We start from the raw sequence: 22,787 nt of genomic DNA, 5'->3' as shown, positions 1-22,787 counted from the left end.
CTCATCTTTCTCGCCAGCTCGTCTAATGGCGTCTGCTCCGACACTTTCACCTCTGGAAAATCACTGCTCATGAAGGTCCCATCCCTCCTGCTGTTATGATGCTGCCCGGTCGACAGGTAGCCCTTGTTCCTTTTGCCCTTCCGCGTGCTGATGCGGATGACCCCGTGCACCAGCTTGCACTCGGCCTCTTGCTCCTCCAGGTTGTAGTCCTGAGCGATGCTGTAGATGAGCTCGCTGATCTCGTTGGTCTTGCGGGAGAAGGAGGAATCAGAGGTGCACTTGGCCAGCTGGTCAATCTGATGCAGGGCGTAAAGCTCCAGCAGCTTCTTGGTGATCAGAGAGTCAATGTCTTTGTCGCTCTGCTCATCCAAGTCGTAGTCTTCGTAGGATATAAGGCTGGTGCTGCTGACCGGCCGCTGGTTATCCCCTTTACCTGATGCGCGACCCCGTTTGGGGTCAGCAACTGGGTACTTTACCTTCTGACCTGCTATGTGCACATCTGGGTAACGGAAACTGTCATTCAGGGGCAACCTGGGGGTCTTGGGCTGCTTATTATTGGGCTCCAAAGACATGCCAGGGGTTTTCACAGCTATGCTGTTAGGAGGTCGAGGGTCACCGACCGTTTTGGGGGTATGGTCTGTGGAGCTCTCGTTAACGGGGAGGCAGGGCTCCCGGGTGCCATAAAATCCACAGGTGAGAACAGAACAGATAAGAGCCTTACAGCTACTCCAGCCCATGGAGGCACAGGACTGCCTGCTGCTCGGCACGCTGTCTGCCGACCCCGGAATAAATCCTATTGTCTCTGAACCCCTTCCTGTGCCGTTTCGAGGGTGGCTTCTTCCTCGACCATACCTGCCCTCTGAATAGCGGGAGTGGTCACGTATTTGCTCCCCATGAGGATCCTTGTAGGAGTCTTGGCTGGTTGTGCTGTCCCTGGATATAGTCCGGTTGGGTCGATGGTTGTCTGCCCTAGAGCAAGAGCTAGGGTACTTGTGGCGTGGAGCCCCTGTGCTGTGGCCAGGCATGGCTCAAAAAGCTCCAAACGGAGAAAACAAAACCACCTACAGATTTTTAGGTTTGTGTACTTCAGCAAAGTTTGCAAACCCAAAACAGAGTCCGGCAGTCCGAGGGGAAAAACACAGCTCAGCTCATCGGCATCGTTTGTCTTTCAGTGAAAAGACGTTTACAGTCTTGCGTTGCTGAAAGTCTCCCAATGTTTGGCTAGGTTCTTTTCTTCGTAGTATCGAGGCTAAGAGAAAATGTGGCCCGATCAGCTCAAAGCCTCGCTTATATTTCCGCAGAGCGCGGGCGGATTAGTCACGCACCAATCGCAGAGAGGCTTGCGGCAGCGCGCAAATTCAATGCACTTTTCTCCAATGAGCAGCACACACCGAGGCGGGGCGATGCTACACGTGGAGCCCGTCACCAATCACGAGCCGGAGCGGCACCGCGTCACACACTTTAAGAGCAGCGAGTCTCCTCTGTTCGCTACATTTTCTGCTCGTATCACAAGAAAAGAAAAGTGAGGAAGAATGGCACGAACCAAGCAGACTGCTCGCAAGTCTACTGGCGGCAAAGCCCCCAGGAAGCAGCTGGCTACCAAGGCCGCCCGTAAGAGCGCCCCGGCCACCGGAGGCGTCAAGAAGCCTCACCGTTATAGGCCTGGTACCGTGGCTCTGCGCGAGATCCGCCGTTACCAGAAATCCACCGAGCTGCTGATCCGCAAGCTGCCCTTCCAGCGCCTGGTGCGCGAGATCGCTCAGGACTTCAAGACCGACCTACGCTTCCAGAGCTCTGCTGTCATGGCTCTGCAGGAGTCCAGCGAGGCTTATCTGGTCGGACTTTTCGAGGACACCAACCTGTGCGCTATCCACGCCAAAAGGGTCACCATCATGCCCAAAGACATCCAGCTGGCTCGCCGCATCCGCGGAGAGAGAGCTTAAGCTGCACGCTCTCCTACCAACAACGGCTCTTTTAAGAGCCACCTCACTCACACCAAGAGCTCGCTCCTTTATTGTTGTTCTTAGTATTGTTTTTAAAATTGAATCTTATGCTCACACTTCAATCTTCATGCTGTTTCTATTCCTGAAATTACAGTTGCCATCAACATGGAATTCACTGACTTCAGTTACGAAATTTATATTTATTAAAGTAATTTTCAAAGAAACCTGTTAGTCACTTAAACTCAAGTTCACTCATAAAATGTGTCCTTCATAATAACGTTACAGGCTATGCTAGGCTTTAGCCCACATCAGTCTGAAATTGTATGTAACCATGAATAACGTGTTTTGGAAACTGACTGCACAACAGGCAGCACTATTAGTTCTCTGTCTCCCACAGTAGCATTTCCAATTTTGATTGAAACTGTCAGAGAAAACGGCAGCCTCGAGCAGGCCAGGATATTGGTTTACAGAGGCTGTTAAAAGTATGTGTCTAACGTTAAAATGTTGGTGCCACAATAATTTCATCCTAATGGTGCTGACATATTCATAGGGTTCATTTTTGAGACAAAATATCATGAGGTAGTCATGATTTTGCAAATATTCCACCTTGGAGTGCACTTTGCACAAATTGTTTTAATAATGGTGTAGTGGTGGAGTAATGGTGATACAAGAATCACAGGTGAAGTTGGATGATGACTTGGTGGTTCATGACTGTATTTGAAGCACATGTGTGACTGCATGTATGTGGAATGGCTCACTGTTATTCATCAGGTGACAGAGGCAGCTCTGCCATGTTGTAGCTCGGACAGAGGTGAAGAGGCGAGGTCACAGGTGACTGACTGATGATTTGGTGCTATAGATTAACTAGTATTTATTATCATGACAATTGTTAGGCTGCTGATGTAAATTGTTTCATTAGTGTATATTTGACAAAGAATCTGAATTGACATGTCTCACTTTTTATATGGCACAAATCCATGTGTTATTTTATCAGGTAGCAATATGTCCTAGTGCAGTCAGAGGGGAAGAGCCAGGCCCAAAGGTGAGGCACATCAAGCACACAATAATTTTAATCTGAGGATAAAACGCATGTACTGAGGCTGAAAGAAGCTTCAGTGCTCTCACAAGACTAAAAAGATGGCTAAGGTCAACAATGACTCAAATGAGATTAAACAATCCTGATGTATGCCATGTCCACCAGGAGAGACTGGACAGTATAGATGTAAAACAAATATGCCAGCAGTTTATCTCAGTTAACAAGAGGAGCAGGCATGTGTGTGGCCCCTTCACATGGACATTGAGTTGTTGTGTGGGACACCAGTAGTCCATGTCTTTTGCTGTAACAGTAGTTCATGTTGAGAATAAAACATCCCAGCTCACTGATTTGATTGGGGCAATATTGTGCCTAAAATGTTGCATCGTTTTGCCGAGAGATCTTTTGTGGTAATCGTAGCTAAGTGGTTTTATGGACAAAAACCACCAGGTTATTCAGTGTTCCCTTAGTGCTAATGTGTTAGAGATGTTGGTGCACTATAACTGAACTAATGTTGTTAAGTCCTTAAAGTCATATTCTTTTATTGTCATGACTGTATTTGAAGCTATTTTTATGTTTGTATGATACCTGATTGATATGGAATATGGCTGAAGTAAACTAAAGCCTAAAATACTTAGTCAGTCATTTGTTTAATAGTAACTTAACATTATATAATTCACATATAAAACTATGAACTATAATTTTAAATGATTTAAAAGCATGAAGAATAGCATATGTAGGCAAGTATATTTCTCCTTTTTTTTTTTTTTTTTTCTCAAGAAGCGACAAAAAGGAAAAAAGGAACAGGGCAGAGTTCAGTGGTTGAATCATCCGTCCCCACCAATGCCAAAACCAAATCTACGCCCTTGCTATGTGTTGTAACCAATGACTATGATGTAACTGTACAAAGTGTGTCAGTCTTGTCAGCCCACTAGCCCAGACACCGACCAAACCCCTGCCCCAGATGGCGAACAGAGAACGGGGGTGTGTGAAGACCCCACGCCTCACTCCTCCCGCTCACTTATTGTTACTGCTAATGCAAATTAGTGCAAATCGAGTAATGCAAACCACTATTTATTTAGTTGTGTAGATGTTTTCGTATTCCAGCCGATTCTGCTTCAGAAATTATTTAGTGCGTTTGAAGTCTAATATGGATTTAATTCGGCGGAATGTTGTCGATGTGTTTCTGTTTTTATGCAGCAGCCCGGACCAAAAACTAAAAAATGTGAACAAACATGTCGGACCTATTTCTGATCTGAAGATGAGTGCGGGGAAAATAAGGAGATCGCATAACACTGAATGATGCAACAAACCTCTGCACAAATGTACTTACTATCGTGTCTTTCTTTCCGCAGAACCAACGCGGTATCAAATACAAAAACAAAACTTTGATCTCTCTCCCAAAGGTTTTAACCGGATATCTGCGGTAGAATCCACATTCCTGCTTCTCCAGAGCTCAGACTGCACGTCAAGTTGCACATGGCTCCAAACGCGGAAGAAACCAAAAGAACAAAAATATGCGGGTTATGGATGAGAATAGAATGAGGCAAAGGACACCGCTTCCTCGTTTCTCTATTGTCAAGTCAAGTCATCTTTATAGCACAGTTAAAAGACATCAAGTGTCATTCAAAGTGCTGGACAGAGGGATAATATAATAAAAACAATATAGATAAGATGAAAACATTGTAGAAAAATTGTAAGACATCCATATGTGTACATGCAAATATGCACTGTTATCTTTTGCAAGTAAAGCAACCGTCTCATGAAAACTTTTCGTCGTTGTTTCCTTAAAAAATGTTTATATTTGTGACAAAAGTGTGCAAAATGCCCAACACACACAATCAAACACGATCTGTACAGCGTGATGAACGTCATCTGTTTTAAATATATTAACTGAACAATCTGCAACAGAGTTTGACAATATTTTAAATAATTCTTTATTTTTTGAAAAGTGTTTTATGTGCTACATTTACAGCTCACCTTTATGATGCACCGCAACAGAACAAACTAATGAACACATTATTCAAATCAACTTGTTCTCCTGGTCCATTTTAGATCAAATCTAAAAGTTAAAATTTTATTCAATTTGTATTTGTCACATAGACAATCATACATAGTGCGACATGCAGTGAAATGCTTATGCCAGACCATACAAAAACGAAACGAAACTAGCAATAAATAATATACAATACAATAATACTAATACTACTACTAATAATAATAATCTTGGTTTGTCTTAGAAACCTGTAAGTTGTTTGAGGAGTCACATGAGTAGCCTATATTTCTGTCATAGGTTTCATGTTTAATAATGCTGCTTTGTTGCTTTTCACGGTTTCTGTTTGGAGACAGAACAAACAAACCGATAAAGCTCGTATTTTACGTTTCCTGTTTTACCACCATGCGAAGGGACTTTACCTCGTTAGTGCTGCTGTGTGTGTGTGTGCGTGGGTCGCAGGGGAGGGGCACTATGTGTTGTAACCAGTGACTATGATGTAACTGTACAAAGTGTGTCAGTCAGCCCACTAGCCCAGACACCGACCAAACGGCTAGCCCCTGCCCCAGATGGCGAACAGAGAATGGGGGTGTGTGAAGACCTCACGCCTCACTCCTCCCGCTCACTTATTGTGTTGATCCATGCACTGATCAGTGGTCTTTGATCAGTGGGTTTTGGTCAGTGGTGTTGATCAATGGTCATTAGAATTTGCATAATTGATTAAGGAACTGACCTCCCAGCCCATTGTTCCTCCAGGTGGCTGGTTTCAGTCATTATGCAAATGTACTGTTTATAAGATTGGAAACCTGCAGTTAGCTGAGACTGATAAAGTCACTTGGATGAGTGACGAAACGTTTCTCCCACAAAACGCTACGTCCAGATGAACAGAATCAACTTTTGGAGATTTACTTTCCTGGATGATTGAGAATGCATCAAGACGATGCATGCTATTCTAACGTACATTTAAAACATGGGAGGGGCATGGTGCCATGCCTGAGGCTCAAACACAGGTGAATAAATTTGTTTTTTATTTATTCAAATTCTGTTAATTCCGTTTTTTTAAGACTCGGGTTTACTGTATATTGTCAGGATTATCTATGTACAGCTGACCAGAATCCATCAGATTCTGCAAACACAAATATGGTGTTGTGGCGATCGGGAGCTTAAAGCTTTACAGTCACAGGGGAAACCCGACTACGCCAACCTGGGAGTTTCACACAGACAGTATCTATAGATACTATGTACTATGCAAATGAACTATATAACTATAGTTAGTGCCTTCCTGTTCATTTACATAGTTTCTAAGGTTTGTAACACTTGAGCCAGAGCCGTGATTGGGAGTAAAATAACGAATTTATTGACAGCTATTTAAAACAGACATCAGAAGATGCAATCATGTATTTGCACGTGTACTGTTAACTGATTCAGAGCCTGGATTACCAGTGGGCGAATGCATAAATAATCACGAACCACGGAATATCCCACCACCAGGGCACCCAGTCACCTCTACTTTAGGCCTTCAGAGTAAAAACACAACTTATTAATAGACCCGAAACGGGAAATCAAATACGTCCTCTGTGGTTAATCCGACTCCACAAACATACCAGTAGTACGAACAGCCTTAATCAACCAAAAATAAATATAAATAAATAAATAAATGAATCAAAATAGCAGCTACTATTTATAGTCGGACCATACAATTTGATTGGCCACAACCGATGATTAGCAATGCAATGTTAAAATAAAATATTATTTCTGCTTCACGGATTTCACCCAGCTCAAAAATCACATTTACACAGCATACAGCAGAGTCAAGTACACTTGATGTGTGGACTTTATAACAGTTTTAAATTGTGTTGATAGGCACGTGAAACCAGAGTTATGATAATATATATATATATATATATATATATATATATATATATATATATATATATATATATATATATATATGCATATGCAATGTTTGTGTAGGAGCCATAATTGAATGTATTGAATTTTGATGATCACTGGGTTTTTATTTGTTTGGGTGTTATGGGAGTCACGTGGGTGCTAGCGGTGACATAAATGGGCGTTGTCAGTCTGTCATTCACTGGGTTTTGATTTTGACAGAGAGGAGGGCTGGGTAGCCGTAGTTTTTGTTGACCGCTGCACTACATGTTTCGCTTCGTTATATTAGAGCCTGTGACGTTGTAAGAGTCTGAATCAGGAGCTGATTATATTACTCTGTAAACTCTCAAAGCACTTTAATAAACAAGCAAACAATTCCACCTCTCGCATTATTGCGTAAAGTTGACAGCGCGTCAGGCAAATAGGCAGGCTCCAGCCCCGGCCTGTAGCGACTGTGGAAGTCGCTACATCTTTAGTCAACAAAAAACGGCATTCTGGAGAAGCAAGCCGCAAGCAGGATCAAAGAAATCAGATCAAGGAACCTGAAAGACGCCAAGTAAGTGCAGCGCATCTGTATGAGTGAGCCCAGCAGCACCGACACACCTGACGCAATTCTGAGGAGCGCAGGTAAGAATACCTGTGTATGTCTGGTTGTGGAAAAGGAAGCCACATTGTGCATTAGCGCTGAGATGCTTCAAAAGGACACACTGAACGGAATGGAATGGATGTTGGTTAAATGTGCAACGTTTTGGCTGCGCTCTTGGAATGATGTCTGCGCTGCGTCTTATTAATTATGCTGCTTGGATGACGTTTAAATGGACAATTAAAGTGCCGTTACGTTGAAAGGATTTTATGGTCAAAGTCTATTGTGGCTTCCAGTGGATATGTTTTAATGGATGATCCCTTTGTGACTTTTAACCCCTGTGTGCCCCTCTGTGTATCTGTGAGCCCTCGTTTCCCCTCTGTGTATCTGTGAGCCCTCGTTTCCCCTCTGTGTATCTGTGAGCCCTCGTTTCCCCTCGTGTTTTATTCCACGTTTTCCCCAGCCCGTTATGTCTGTGCTCTCCCTGTGCTCCCTCTCTCCTCCTGTCTGCGCCTCTGTGTACTTCCTGTTTTACTTTGACAGTCTCCCGTCAGTATGTGTCATGTTGTGTTGCTCCTGCCCTGTCTCGTTATGATTATCTGTGTCAGCTGTGTTCCCCATGTGCTCCCACCTCCCTCGTTAAATCTCTGTGTATTTATGTCTGTCTCTCCCTCTGTTCAGTGTCGCATTCTCCCTCATTCATGGCCGTGTGTTTCTCTGTGTGCTAGTGTATTGCTTCCCAGTGTAGTTTCTTATCAGTTTGTTTCGTCGTTTCCCTCCAGCAATAAAGCTGTGTTATTGGGCATCTAACACGTATAATACATTATTGTGGTGTATGTCTCCCTATACTAATTGGTGCCAGAGTGAAGCAGCCTCCTGTTCCTCGTCATTACTTGCTTTAGCATGTGATACCTCACAATCATCCCTATTAAACCGGTCTTCCAACCCAGTTGTTACTGAAACATTAAAAATTTGACACTTTGGTTGGCTCACCCTCCCTCTTGCAACCCCGATCTGCCACAATCACTTATTTGTTCCAGCAAAGATTGACTTAAGATTCTCTGTTTTAGAACATAAAGGTACTGATGATCTATACGTAAATGAGGTTTTTGCAAGTTTTAACGAACTAGTTACTTGCTTTAATTTCATTAAATCCGATTTTATACGGTACTTCCAGGAGCCAAAACTTTGTTAAAGGGTAAAAACTAGCTTCTCCACCTAGTGAATCTCTTTTAAACAGTACCAAGATGAAATGGGAGTCAGAACTCCATATGAGTTTTTCTGAGTTGTTGTGGGATGGAGCGGTAGGGGCCATTAATTTGTCTTGTAGTTGCGCCAGACTTTCATTAATACAATTTACAATTTTCCACAGATTACACTTCTTTACACAGTAAAGAAAAACTGTCAACATTTTACCCAGATAAATTTGATGATAAATGTAACAGATGCTCACAGATACCTTGCAATCTTACTCATATGTCCTGGGCGTGCCCTAGGTTGTCTGAATTTTGGCATCAATTCTTCAAAATAATTTCAGATATATTGGGTATAAAATTGATTCCGACTCCACATATCGCTATATTTGGAAAACCACCAAATAACCTTCATACTACAACTATTCAAAATAACCTTATGGCCTTTGCTTCTCTCATCGCTAGAAAAATAATTTTGTTGTTGTGGAAATCATCTCAGCCACCATTAAAGTCTGGTTATAGGATATCTTAGGACTCTTAAAATTGGAGAAGATAAAATTCTCCATCAGAGGCTCATCCAATAGATTTTTTTTTTTTTTACTCACTGGAAACCATTACTTAAATACTTAGAAAAGTAGAACTCTCTCTGTAGTCCACCATATGACAGTGTACAAATTGTTCTGCTATTCCCGGCAGTGGCTGTTCTACCTTATAAGAATGCTTTATTTAAAGATATTCCAGCATTATTAATTTGTTTCAACCGCTGAGCAGGGATTCAGTAATATTAATATTGTTACTACTCTTAATATTTAAGATTTATCAATATTTATTAATGTTAATATTAAACTATAAGGATACGCACTACTATCTTATTGTTGATTTCTTGTTCTTGCTTTTTTTGTATATTTTGTATGGGTTAATTCATTTCCTCTGTAACATATTCATTTTTACATTATTGGGAGGGAGTGGGGGTATTCAGGTACTCATCCCATTTATGTTTTTTTTTTTATATGCTATAAAAAAGAAAAAGATCATTTCTATATGTACCTATGTGTATTATGACAGTTTGGTATTGAAAAATAAAAGAAAACAAAGTGTAACCGGTTTTCCTTCCTCTGTGTCTGGCCATGACTGATTAGTCCCAGCTGTGTTCACACCTGTTACCCATCTCCTCGTTATCCTTCATGTGTGCCCTCTGTTCTTTGTCATGTTCTCCATAGTAGCTGTGCCATAGAGTGTCTTTCATGTTCTCTCAGTTATATCTGGTTATGAGTGCTTCAGTTGCCAAGATCTGAGTTCAAGTTTATCTTTTGTTTGCTTCTTTTAGTGTTTTGTCTTGTACTTTGCTTTATGTAATTACTATATCAAAAAAAGCTGCCTCTTTAAGTTAATATTGTCTCAGAGTCCTGTATTTGGGCCCTACTCTAGCCTCCAGCACAGCTCACCATGACACTTAAACTGTGTTTTGTCTGCTGAGCTGATCTTGAATGATCAACTCTCACAACCAATTTGGTCTTTTATAATTACAACAAAACAAAAGTCCTGCCAATGTCACAAAAAAGGAGGGAGAGATATCTGATAAAAAATCAGTTCTGCCCAAATTTCATTAGAACATTGACTTTGCGACAAGAGGGGACAGCATGTTAGACCTTGTTTACTCAAACATTCAGCATACAAGGCTTCACCCCTCCCCCAGATTGGACAATCTTAAATACACCACTGATCTATGCATCAAAACTACAAAAATCACCCGAGTACCAAAGAAGTGCCACTGTTTCCTGCCTCAATGACTACCGGCTGGTGACACTTACACCCATCATCGCAAAGTGCTTTGAGAGGCTGGTATTAAGGCACATGAAAACTCACCTTCCACCAAATCTGGAGCTGCTACAGTTTGCCTACTGCCCAAACCGCTCCAGAAATCATGCCATCTCGTCTGCTGTTCACCATTCTCTCTCCCATCTCAACAAAAAGGACACGTATGCCAGATAGCTGTTTAATGACTTCAGCTCAGCATTCAACACTGTCATTCCCCAGAGGCTGGTAAAGAAGTTGGACCTACTGGGAATAAACATCACTCTCTGCAACTGGATCTTGGACTTCCTAACTGACAGGTCCCAGTCTGTCTCCATAGGAAATAACACAGACTGAGTACAGGATCACCACAGGGCTGTGTGCTTAGTCCACTGCTGTTCACCTTGCTAACACATGACTGTACTGCACAGTACAGCTCAAATCACATGATCAAGTTTTCAGATGACACAACAGTGGTGGGTCTCATCACCAACAACAATGAGTCTAAATACAGAGAGAAGGTACAGCAGTCTGTCTTCTGGTGTGGTTCCTGCAAGTTTCAAACATGCACTAGTGCAGCCACTGCTTAAGAAACCTGGCCTTGATCACAGTTTTAGCGAACTATAGGCCTACTTCCAAGCTCCCTTTACTTTCCAAGGTTTTAGAGAAAATTGTTTTTAGTCAACTGAAAGATTTTCTAGATGATAATGGCATCCAAATTTATTTGCCCCTGAAGCAGAAGGGTGGCATCTCCATAAAACCTCTCACAACATGCCTAGATGACATTAAAGGTTGGTTGGCTCTAAACTTTTTAAATGTTAATGAAAAGAAAACAGAGTTGTTGGTGTTTGGACCCAGTGGTCCCTGCGAGTCCTCCTCTGTAGATTTGGGACCCCTGGAAGTTTATTTTAAACCTGTTGTTACTGAGATAGATAGATAGATAGATATAGATAGATATATAGATATAGATAGATATATAGATATAGATAGATATATACACACAAAACCATGAGCACATAATACAAAAGGGAGAAACAAGGAGGAAAATCTAGCATCTGAGTCCACACAACGTTCACAAGACTTACAGTTTTAATTCGTTCCAGGGGAAAACTTTCCCAAGTTTCAGGTCCATTGTTCGTCTTCTCCGCAGATCTGTAATGATATGTTTACTCACCACATCACTACTTATCATCTTTTGTTCAAACACTCCTTTGGCACGAGTTTTCCAAATATGTGTGTTTATTACACACATTACTAACCAAAAGAGTCTCCTTTTGTCGTCACACATTTTTTCTTTAAACAAACCATATTTAACTGCTTTAATATTAACATCCACATCATAGCCAATCTCTGTCATCTTATGCCTGATCTCAGTTGTCCTATAACAATCCAATAGGAGATGTTCTAGGGTCTCATCTTCATCACAGCCTGTCATAGGACATTTCATGGTGGTAACAAAACAACTCCATTGTACCACCGCTCTCACAGGGAGGCGCCCGAGCGAGATGAGCCACACCACGTCTCTCATGCTTTCAGATAATAATTTGTCTTGTATATTTTTAACTATTGAAAGGTTTACATCTTCATTTGCATACTTATATTGAATTACACCTTCATTTTTGGTTTCATTAATTTTTTTATAGATATTTTTCGTATTATCTTGGAGAATATTTAAACTATATTGTTCCCATTGACTTGATAAATCACCAAACATAAGTCTGTGGTATGGAACGCCCGCTCTGGCCCTGCCTCTTTTCTTTTGCCACAATTGCTCCTTCCCTCGAACCCACGGGGCACCCCGAGAAATTGCGCTTTGAGTAATTTTTATAAAAGGAATTCGCAAAACAATCTCTAAGTCTGGGGCTCCCAAACCCCCGTGCTTCCTACTCTTGTACATAAATTTTCTCTTAGTCACTTCTCGATTGGATCCCCAGATAAATTTAATGCACATCTTACTTATTTTCATTACAGTTGTTCTCGGAGGAGGAAAAATTGCGGCAAGGAAAAGAAGTTTCGAAATTATGTGTGTTTTTACAATATTAATACGCGTTTTATAATTTGTATCTTTATTTTCCCATTTCATAATTTCCATTTTAATTTCATTTTCTTTCTTATTCCAATTTAGTAAACTAGAGTCAGTATTATCAATCCATATACCCAAAATTTTAATCTCCCTACATAGAGAGATCATCATTTTAGGTTGTCTGGTCGGATGTCCAAGCCACACCCCTTCAGTTTTGTCTTGGTTCAGTTTGGCACCTGATGCCTGTTCGTAATGGTGTAATATCTCCATAACTGAAGACAGTTCGTTTTGGTTTCTAATTATCACCGTCACGTCATCTGCATACGCCAAAGCTGCGATTTTAAGGGATTTATCAAGGACGTTATGCTGCCCTCACGACACGTGACCCTGTGAGGTTAGACAGCTAGCGAACAAATAGAAGAGGTCTTCCACACAAGGCTTGACTTTCTTGTTTTTATGTAACTAGAATATGAGAAAAAATGAAAATGAATCGCTGGTTAACACACATCTTAATAACAACTTGCCGATTAGCCTAGCTTAACATGTACATTACATCAGCATACAGTTCGCTCCATGTAAACACACATAACGACTGTCTCTACACATGTCAATACTCACAAAGACGAACGTTTTCCGAGGTGCGAACGTGTAGAGCACTCTTAGCGTGAACATGAACTAGTCCCTATTTAATAACTGCCGGAGCACTTTTTCACGACATCATAAGCGAAAGGGTACATCAAAGATAGGTTAGTGAACAGGACGCTCCCTCGCTCCATTTCCGCACATAGGATACAAAGATCTCTTGTGGAAATGATGTCTCACTCTGAGCTTATTTATCACTCTGCTTATGTGGCTCAATCAGCACACACACCAACCGCTGACTTTTGACTCAAGGGCATAACACTCCCCGCTTGATATACACACATATCACAATAAACATCAATACAACATATTCAAACATCATTTAGCATTGAAGAATATTCATTCAGTCTCTGCAAGCAAAACAACAATCTCTGAAACTGGTCTGAGAAACATTTTAACAGTCCCATCTTTTACAGTCCGCACTTCCACTTTTCGGACCTTCTTGTCGCTGCTGGGGAATGTTTTTACTATTAGTCCCATGGGCCATTCGTTCCTGCTGGCTTGGAGGTCCTTTAGCAGGACCACATCTCCTATTTTGACATTAGGTCTAGTCTCTGTCCATTTTGCACGACCTTGTAAGGTGGATAAATACTCTCCCTTCCACCTTTTCCAAAAAGTGTCAGCGAGGAGTTGAACATGTTTCCATTGTTTCCCAAACAGCTGCCCTGATGAGAAGTTCCCAAGTGGGGCGGACACAGCACTCATCTTCTGCGTTAGTAGCACTGCTGGAGTGAGTACTGCAGGACTGTCAGGGTCGGTGGATATGGGAACAAGAGGCCTTGCATTAATAATTGCCATCACCTCGGCCATGAAGGTGCACAACACTTCATGAGTAAGACGTGTTTGTTCAGTTTGTAACAACATTGCATCCAGAATGCGCCTGGCAACGCCTATAAGGCGCTCCCACGAGCCTCCCATATGAGACGCATGAGGGGGATTGAAAGTCCAAACACACCCTCTCTCTTGCAGGTACTTTCCTACTGCTTTGTTTCCTGAGTTTAGGTCTAATTCCTTACAAGCGCCCACAAAATTCGTGCCTCTGTCCGAGCGCAGAAACTTGGCCGGGCCCCGAATAGAGAAGAGCCTTCTTAATGCATTGATAAAACTATCAGCAGACATAGTCTCTATCAGTTCGATATGCACAGCCCTAGTTGACATGCATGTGAATAACACAGCCCAACGTTTGTTCTGGGAACAACCACCTCTTGTACGACGCGTCACAATAGTCCATGGCCCAAATACATCTAGGCCTACAGTGGTAAAGGGTGGTTCAGGGGTGACTCGGTCTGCAGGCAAGTCTGCCATTTTCTGGATCTGCATTTTGCCTCGCAACTTGCGACATGTGACACACCGATGAATGACAGATGACACAAGCCGCTTCCCTCCAATTATCCAGTACCCAGCACCACGGATAGCTCCTTCAGTTATGTGTCTTCCTTGATGAGCCACTCGTTCATGATAGTGAGTTACAATTAGCATGGCGATGTGGCTGGTAGATGGGATAATCAGAGGGTGCTTTTCATTCTCTGTGAGATCGGCAGCGGAAAGACGTCCACCGACTCGTAAGAGACTGTCTTTGTCCACTACAGGATTGAGCTTTTTGAGTGCATCAAATATGCCACTGACCTTCCTTCCTTCTTTAATGTTTTCAAGCGTCCCTTTGTAAGCTTCTTGTTGGACGGCTCGAATAATGACTGCTTGGGCTCGGGTGAGTTCTTGGACGCTCGGTGTCTCACCGAAACCTTTCCATCCCCTTCGCCCACTTGTCTTTTGTGCAAAGGATGTAACTACATGAATGAGTCTGGCTATGACTCTGCAAAGAGTGATCCAGTTTGAGTACTTTTTGAAACGGTCAGAACCCAACTGTGGCTCTGCTACAGTAGTTTTCATTACTTTTATTTCCGGATGTATCTCTCTGTCTTTTTCAGGTTCGATGAGCGTGAAAGGACCAGTGTGTGGTTCTGTGTGTGGGTCAGAGTACAGAAAGGGTGGACCTGAGAACCAGGTACTGTTCTGCAGGTCTGCTGCTGGAATGAACCGAGTGGCCTGGTCAGCTGGATTTAACTCACTTGGTACATAATGCCATTGACTCGGATGGGTGGATGCTCTAATGCGCGTAACCCTGTTGGCAACATACATGTAGAATCGTCTGGAGGTGTTGTGTATGTACCCCAACACAATCCTACTGTCTGTGTAAAAAGTCACATTGTCTACTTTAATGTCTAACTCGTCTCTGATGAGCTCAAACATTTCCACCGCGAGCACAGCAGCACATAGTTCCAGGCGTGGTACAGTGTGTGCGGGGCGGGGTGCGAGTTTAGACTTCCCCATCACAAACCCAGTATGACACTGTCCTTCACTGTCAACTGTACGCAGATAGACTACTGCACCTATAGCGACAGTGGAGGCATCACAGAAAATGCAAAGTTCTTTCACTTTCGTTGTGCTTAACGTACCTGGGCTGTAGCACCTTGGTATTTGGAGGTTCTCAAGGGCTTGCAAAGAGTCTTTCCATAAGTCCCACCTCTCCTGTTTCTCAGGGGGTAAGAGTGTGTCCCAGTCTTTTCCATCAGATGACAGTTCCCTGAGTAATGCTTTGCCCTGCATTATTATGGGAGCAGCAAATCCCAAAGGGTCATAGAGGCTATTAACTGTCGACAATACTCCCCTCCGTGTGAATGGTTTGCTCTCATTTGACACCTGGTAAGTGAAGCTGTCAGATTGTAGGTTCCAACAGAGTCCCAAGCTTCTCTGAACTGGAAGAGGGTCTACTCCTAGGTCTAAATCTTTCAGGTCCTTTGCACGATCCTCAACAGGGAAAGCTTCCATGACTTGACTGCAGTTTGATGCCACCTTGTGGAGGCGCAAGTTAGACTCTGCCAACATGTTTTGCGTTCTTGTGAGCAGGTTGATTGCTTCCTCTGGCGTGGCGACTGATGTGAGACCATCGTCAACATAAAACTGACGCTCAACAAACTGTCTTGCATCAGATCCGTGTTCTCGTTCTCCCTGCTGTGCTGCCTGTCTCATGCAGTAGATGGCAACAGCGGGTGACGGGCTGTTTCCAAACACGTGGACCTTCATTCTAAACTCAACTATGCTCTTTGTAATGTCATTGTCCTCATACCACAGATAACGCAGATAATCTCTGTGGTCTTCGCGCACAACGAAGCAGTAAAACATTTGCTGCACATCGGCTGTCAGGGCTATGGGCTCTTTGCGGAAGCGCAACAGCACTCCCAATAGGGAGTTGTTCAAATCAGGTCCGCCAAGAAGCACTTGATTGAGCGAAATTCCGTCACATTCTGCACTTGAATCAAACACGACTCGTATTTGTTGTGGCTTCTGTGGGTGGTATACCCCAAACGTGGGTAGATACCAATGTTCTTTATTTAGTGGCAGAGGAGGGGCAGGCTCGGCTTGGTCGTTATCCAACATTTTCTGCATGAATTGGATGTAGTGATCTTTCATTTCTGGTCTCTTTTCCAAAGTCTTTCGGAGAGAGCAGAGGCGTTTTAGGGCTTGTTCTCTGTTGTCAGGGAGCCTCCTTCTCTGTGAGCGAAAGGGTAAAGGTGCAACCCAGCTGTTCTCTTGGTTTTGATAAACTTCACTGTCCATTATTGTCAGGAATGCTCTGTCGTCGATAGACATGGCTTGTTTGTTATCACCCTCAGATCTAACAAACACAGAGTGTCCCAAATCGTCTGTGATGCAGGTTGCATTCATAGTGACCCCATAATTCTCTTTAACGTGAATTGTGTTTGGGCAAGGCTCAAAATAGGATGCACGTCCATTATCTAAGGTGTGTGTTTTATAGACATTGACCTCTGACTGACTGTGCACTTTTCCTAGACACACCTCCCCCACAATAACCCAACCCAGGTCTAGCCTTTGGGCGTATGGTGCATCATTGGGTCCGTTGATTTGCTCACGTACCTTATGGACCCTGATGACGTCCCTTCCAAGGAGTAAAAGGATTGGGGCGTGGTGGTCGACAGGTGGGATGTTATCTGTCACTGGAAGAAGATGTGGGTGATGCTGGGCAATCTCTGGAGAGGGTATTTCAGATCTATTGTCCGGCACAGAGTCACATTCAATTAAAGGGGGTAGCTGGATGTTGACTTCTCCATCCAAAGACTCGAGGAAGAAGTTTACAGCTCTCCTACCTGAGGTTTGTTCTCTGCCAGAGCAAGTCTTTAAGGTGTATGGAGTGGGTTTGGCATTGATTTTGAAAAGGCTGAAAAACTCTGACTTAACCAGTGACCTGTTGGACTGATCATCTATTACTGCGTACATTTTTATAGCTCTCTCTTTTTGGCCTGCGGGATACACTTTGACCAAACTGATCTTAGAACATGAACGTGGGCTATCACCTTGGCCACATACCTCTGTGCACTTCGACTCGACTGAAGGTGAGCTCTCGATTTGCTCTTCATTGTCGTTGTTTCCTGGTGTAGTACTCTTAGGGGCAAGAGTAGGACCAGGATGCATTGCAGATAAGTGTTTGAGGCTGTCACATTCAATACACTTAACCATTGCTTTACAGTTTTTTGCAATGTGTTGGACAGACCCACAGCATCTGTAGCATATGTGGTGCTCTTTGAGATAGGCTTGTCTTTCTTCAATAGTTTTGTCTCTAAAGAGCTTACACTTTTTGAGTGGATGTGGTTTTTTGTGGATTGGGCACTGGCGATCCGGTTCCTCCATTTTCTTTGGACTGAGATTATTCTGGTCCGACTCTGCCGTAATGTCCATTTTGTGTGCTGACACAGTAGGTTTGCGACTATAAGACCTCAGTTTTTCTGTTGGGGGAGAAGGGACATGGGTGTTGGCCTTGGACATAGCAAAGCTTGGGTCATTCCTCATTTTCGCTTGCCGCTGGACAAATTGTGTGAAAACTGAGAAAGGAGGAAATGACACACTATGAGTCTCCTTGTACTGTGTTCCTACAGTTGTCCACTTTTCCTGTAGGTTGAAGGGAAGTTTTTCCACTATTTGCCTGACTCCTCTAGCTGTGTCCAGGTAAGCAAGTCCTGGGAGCGCACCATCTTGTTTAGCACACTGAAGCTCCAATAAGATGTCACTAAGTTCCTGCAGCTTAACATTGTCTTTGTTTGTGAGTTTGGGAAAGTCCTCTACCTTTTTTAAGAGTGCGTCCTCAATAGCCTCAGGTGAGCCGTAGCACTCTTCAAGGCGCTGCCAGACCATCTTCGCACCTGCAGCAGGATTGAGGGTGTGTACAGCACGAATGCGCTTAGCCTGTTCGGATGATGTTGGACCCAACCATTTTGTTAGCAAGTCTAATTCCTCTCTTGGAGACAAATTTAGGTCTTTGGTTGCGCTGATGAATGAGGTTTTCCATGCCCAATAGTTTTCAGGTTTGTCATCAAATTGCAAAAGACCTGTACTGACTAGTTCTTTGCGAATTAGGTATTTTGCAAACTGTTGCATTTCACTTGATTCAGGTACACAGTTGTTAAGGTTGGGGGTGTGCTTTGTGGAGTTGGACCAGTACGTGTCGACTACACCAGTGTTCACTGTTTGCTCCTGTTTCCTTTCTCTATTTACAGGTGGTGTTTTCGTCTGAGTGTTGGTTATAAAAGGATTAGTTATTTGTGTACTGTCTTGTGCATCTACTTCATTGCAATTTCCTTTAGGAGGCTGTGCTGAGTCGTGCTGAGTGTCTGGGTAGAGTAACTCACATTGTTGTTGAACATATTCGTTAGTGCGGTGCACTGTACTGATGGGCTCAGCTTCCTCACAAAGTTCTCCGTAGAGCTCCCCGCTCTGAATCTCTGCTTCTTCATAGGCTGAGGCCTCTGCTTCAGCTGCGGCTATTGCTTTTTGGCACTGGAGGACATGTAGATGAGCATCCAGTTCAGCTCTCTGTTTCATTGCATTAGCTTCCTTTTCAGCGAAGGCCAGTTGAGCTCGTGCTGCTTGAGCTTTGGCGTAGGCCCTTGCAGCTGCAGAAGCTGTTGATGAGGATGTCCGTTGAGAACGCCTTGTCGAGGTTCTGGATTGCTGCGACTTGGTGTCGAATGGTTGAGACCGTTGCTGCGTTGTAGCTGGTTGAGTGGCAACGTCTGGTTGCTGTTCACCACCGGCTGCTTCGTCTAGCTCTTCAGCAGCGTAGTCTTTTAGGTAATTTCTTCCTGAGCGTAGACTCATGTTGCTTAAAGTAGCTCTGTATGTTTGAACCCGCTGAGTAGGCGTCTTTTCCTTCGTCTTTTTACTATGCTGCCCTCACGACACGTGACCCTGTGAGGTTAGACAGCTAGCGAACAAATAGAAGAGGTCTTCCACACAAGGCTTGACTTTCTTGTTTTTATGTAACTAGAATATGAGAAAAAATGAAAATGAATCGCTGGTTAACACACATCTTAATAACAACTTGCCGATTAGCCTAGCTTAACATGTACATTACATCAGCATACAGTTCGCTCCATGTAAACACACATAACGACTGTCTCTACACATGTCAATACTCACAAAGACGAACGTTTTCCGAGGTGCGAACGTGTAGAGCACTCTTAGCGTGAACATGAACTAGTCCCTATTTAATAACTGCCGGAGCACTTTTTCACGACATCATAAGCGAAAGGGTACATCAAAGATAGGTTAGTGAACAGGACGCTCCCTCGCTCCATTTCCGCACATAGGATACAAAGATCTCTTGTGGAAATGATGTCTCACTCTGAGCTTATTTATCACTCTGCTTATGTGGCTCAATCAGCACACACACCAACCGCTGACTTTTGACTCAAGGGCATAACAGACGTATCCCTTGATCCGTTTATCATCATTTATCCTTTTCAATAAGGGATTAATTGCAAGGACATATAATGCAGCACTCAAAGGACATCCTTGTTTAACCCCGCACTCAGCACTAAAAGGGGATGAGAGCTTTCCATTTACCTTAACTTGCACTAGGGACTTTTTATAAATCAATTGGATAATAGAAATAAATTGGTCCGGAAAATTATAAGCTTTCATTACTTTCCATAAATAGGAGTGGGAAACAGAATCAAAAGCTCTCCTTTGATCTAATCCTAAAATGCAGAGTTCTGAATCCTTTCCATTATAAATAATTTCTCTTAACATACTTAAGTTATCCCACATCAATCGTCCCTTAATTGCGCATGTTTGTTCTTTTTCAATGATAATATCTAATACATCCTCTAGTCTGGACATAATTATTTTAGCAAAAATCTTATAATCTACATTCATTATTGTCAGTTGCCTATAATTGTTAATGTCTTCTCTATCACCTTTCTTATATAATAAACACATAACTCCTTCATAAAACGATTTACCCATTGTTTCTCTTTCTATTCCTTCATTAAAATACTGAGTTAACAATTCAGACAGTTCTTCACTCACAATTTTGTAAAATTCAGAGGGGAGTCCATCCAGACCAGGTGTTTTATCGGTACTAAGTTGGTTAATTACTGACTCCACTTCCTCTCTTTTAATTTTTCCAATCAAAGTTTAATAAATGACAGAATCTAATGGTTCAACCTCACTCAAAAAATTGTTAATAGCGTCGCTGTTTGTAACTATGGATGAAAACATCTCCGAACAATAGTCTCTAATTACTTGTCTTTTCCCCTCTTCTTTAAAAACTGACTTTCCATGTTTATCCTTAATTGAGACAATAAAATCATTCCGACTTTTCTTTTGATTATTAAAAATCATATAATCACTGTTCCCGTGAAAGTCAGTACGTCGCAACATATTAAATAAAACTTCTCTATTGACTCGATCAATGTCCTCTTTAAGAGACATCATTTGATTTTCCTCCTCCTCTTCCTTCTCCTTCTTATTTCTTAAATATATATATCTGCTCACATCTTCGTTATATTTTACATTCTTTGCATGATTTAATTCTCTCGCTTTAAATTTAAAAAATTGACACATACGTCGTTTAAGAAGCTCCCAAAGTTCCGAGAAAGAAGTAGTAAAAATCTTAAGATCTAATATTTTCCTAATTTCAGATTTAACTTCGGACACAAGCAACTTGTCTGCTAACAAGGATGTATTCAATTTCCAATAGTTCAAAAATTCATGGGGACAACACGACACTGTTGCCATAACCACCATATGATCTGAAAAGTCTGTTAAAAGAGTGTCATATTTCAGACCTTGAACATTATGTGATATGTAGAATCTATCAATCCTTGTTTTAGTTAACGAATCGAATCTAGTGTAATGGACTGTATGTGGATGCAAGTGCCTGTATAAATCATGAAGTGCTGCTTCCTTACAAACTTTAACCAACAATTTGCTTTCCCGCAGTTCTCTAAATTCAACCTTGGATATTCTATCAGTTGCTTCAGTAACAATGTTAAAATCTCCACATAGAATTATATTAAAACCAATCTCTAATAAATTGTTAGCAGAGACGGGTCTTCCAGCGGAATCTGCATGAATATTGAAGATACTTATATTGTCTAGACGGAGGAATAATCACACGTGGGGCATCGGCTTTTCACCGGAACAACACTTAGTTTTTATTATTGAACTCTCGCGTGCACTCTGCAGCATAACAGGAAGCAGCCTTTCAAAATAAAATCACAACAGATGACAACGAAGGCATACCTATTAACTAGCTCAACACCCCCACTTGCACTCACGTTGTCAGCTTTACATGCATTCCAAAAGAAACAGTTTTTCTTTACTATTTGTTTACACTCCAAACATATATTTCTCAAACTTCAATAACTTCCCCTTTGTTGCTGGCTTTGTCATAACATCGGCCACCATCAGACCTGTCGGACAATACTCCAATATCAAATTTCCAGCATTAACTGTTGATCTCACAAAATGATATTTGATATCGATATGCTTACACCTCTGTCTGTTAACAGGATTCTTTGCCAATGCAATAGTCCCTTGATTGTCCTCAAAAATCTTTGGCGGTCTCTTTTGATGCTCATACATGCTTTGCAACAGTTGTGTCAAGTACAAACATTCTTGTGTTGTTGCTGCCAAAGCTATGTACTCTGCTTCACAAGTTGACAAGGCAACAGTTGGCTGCTTCTTTGTTCGCCATGACACCAAAGTACCTCCTTCATTCAGGCTTACGCAGTAACCTGTAGTACTCCTCCTGTCAGTCACATCAGCAGCCCAGTCTGAGTCACTGTGACCTTGTACTCTCAAATCTTTGTCACTTTTCCTGTAGCACAATGTCTTGTCTTTTGATTGTTTCAGGTACCTTAGAACATGTTTCACAGTAGTCCAATGTTCCACAGCTGGTTCTTTGAAGTGCTGTGACAGCTTACTTACAACAAAACTCAAATCTGGTCGTGTGCAAGAGGTCAAGTAAATAAGGCTACCTACTGCCTCTCTGTACATTCTGACATTGTTCATTTTCTCAGCATCATCATTGTAGTTCAACCTTTGTTCACAAGGAGTTGATCTTGGTTTACAGTCTTGCATTTGAAATCTTTCCAGTATGTTTTCTACATATCTCTCTTGTAACATTTTTACACAATCTTGGGTTTGCTCAAAATCAATACCAAGAAAATGTTTGAGTTTCCCCATATCTTTCATTTTGAATCTTGCAGTTAGCATTTCCTTCACAGTTTTCAAAACCCTTTCATCACTGGCTGCAATAATAATATCATCAACCCATATGATCATGATCACTTTTTCTTTTCCTGTTTTCCTTGTGTAAACACAATGATCTAC

At 42.2% G+C, this 22,787-nt stretch overlaps 2 protein-coding genes across 2 annotated transcripts; one reads left to right on the top strand and one right to left on the bottom strand.

Moving 5' to 3' along the window:
- Window positions 1–1,518: 1,518 nt before the first annotated feature.
- On the top strand, window positions 1,519–1,953 carry LOC101468092 (histone H3). The gene has a single exon (XM_014407739.4). It carries the CDS (start codon window positions 1,533–1,535, stop codon window positions 1,941–1,943), a length of 411 nt encoding a protein of 136 aa, XP_014263225.2. The 5' UTR covers window positions 1,519–1,532; the 3' UTR covers window positions 1,944–1,953.
- An 11,480-nt stretch (window positions 1,954–13,433) lies between these two features.
- Window positions 13,434–19,848, bottom strand: LOC112431765 (uncharacterized). The gene is made up of 2 exons (XM_024800489.2): window positions 19,587–19,848; window positions 13,434–19,430 (listed from the first exon to the last, which is right to left on the bottom strand). The coding sequence occupies exon 2, from the start codon at window positions 19,263–19,265 to the stop codon at window positions 13,434–13,436; it is 5,832 nt and encodes a 1,943-aa protein (XP_024656257.2). The 5' UTR covers window positions 19,266–19,430; window positions 19,587–19,848.
- Window positions 19,849–22,787: the final 2,939 nt, after the last annotated feature.

This window comes from Maylandia zebra, linkage group LG3, assembly GCF_041146795.1.
Source record: "Maylandia zebra isolate NMK-2024a linkage group LG3, Mzebra_GT3a, whole genome shotgun sequence".
NCBI lineage: Eukaryota > Metazoa > Chordata > Actinopteri > Cichliformes > Cichlidae > Maylandia > Maylandia zebra.
The sequence above is the reverse complement of the archived record's forward strand: the minus strand, read 5'-3'. Positions and strand labels throughout refer to the sequence as shown.

Coding starts and splice junctions, on each gene's coding strand:
- LOC101468092 (XM_014407739.4), top strand. CDS start 1,533: ATGGCACGAACCAAGCAGACTGCTCGCAAGTCTACTGGCGGCAAAGCC.
- LOC112431765 (XM_024800489.2), bottom strand. CDS start 19,265: ATGAGTCTACGCTCAGGAAGAAATTACCTAAAAGACTACGCTGCTGAA.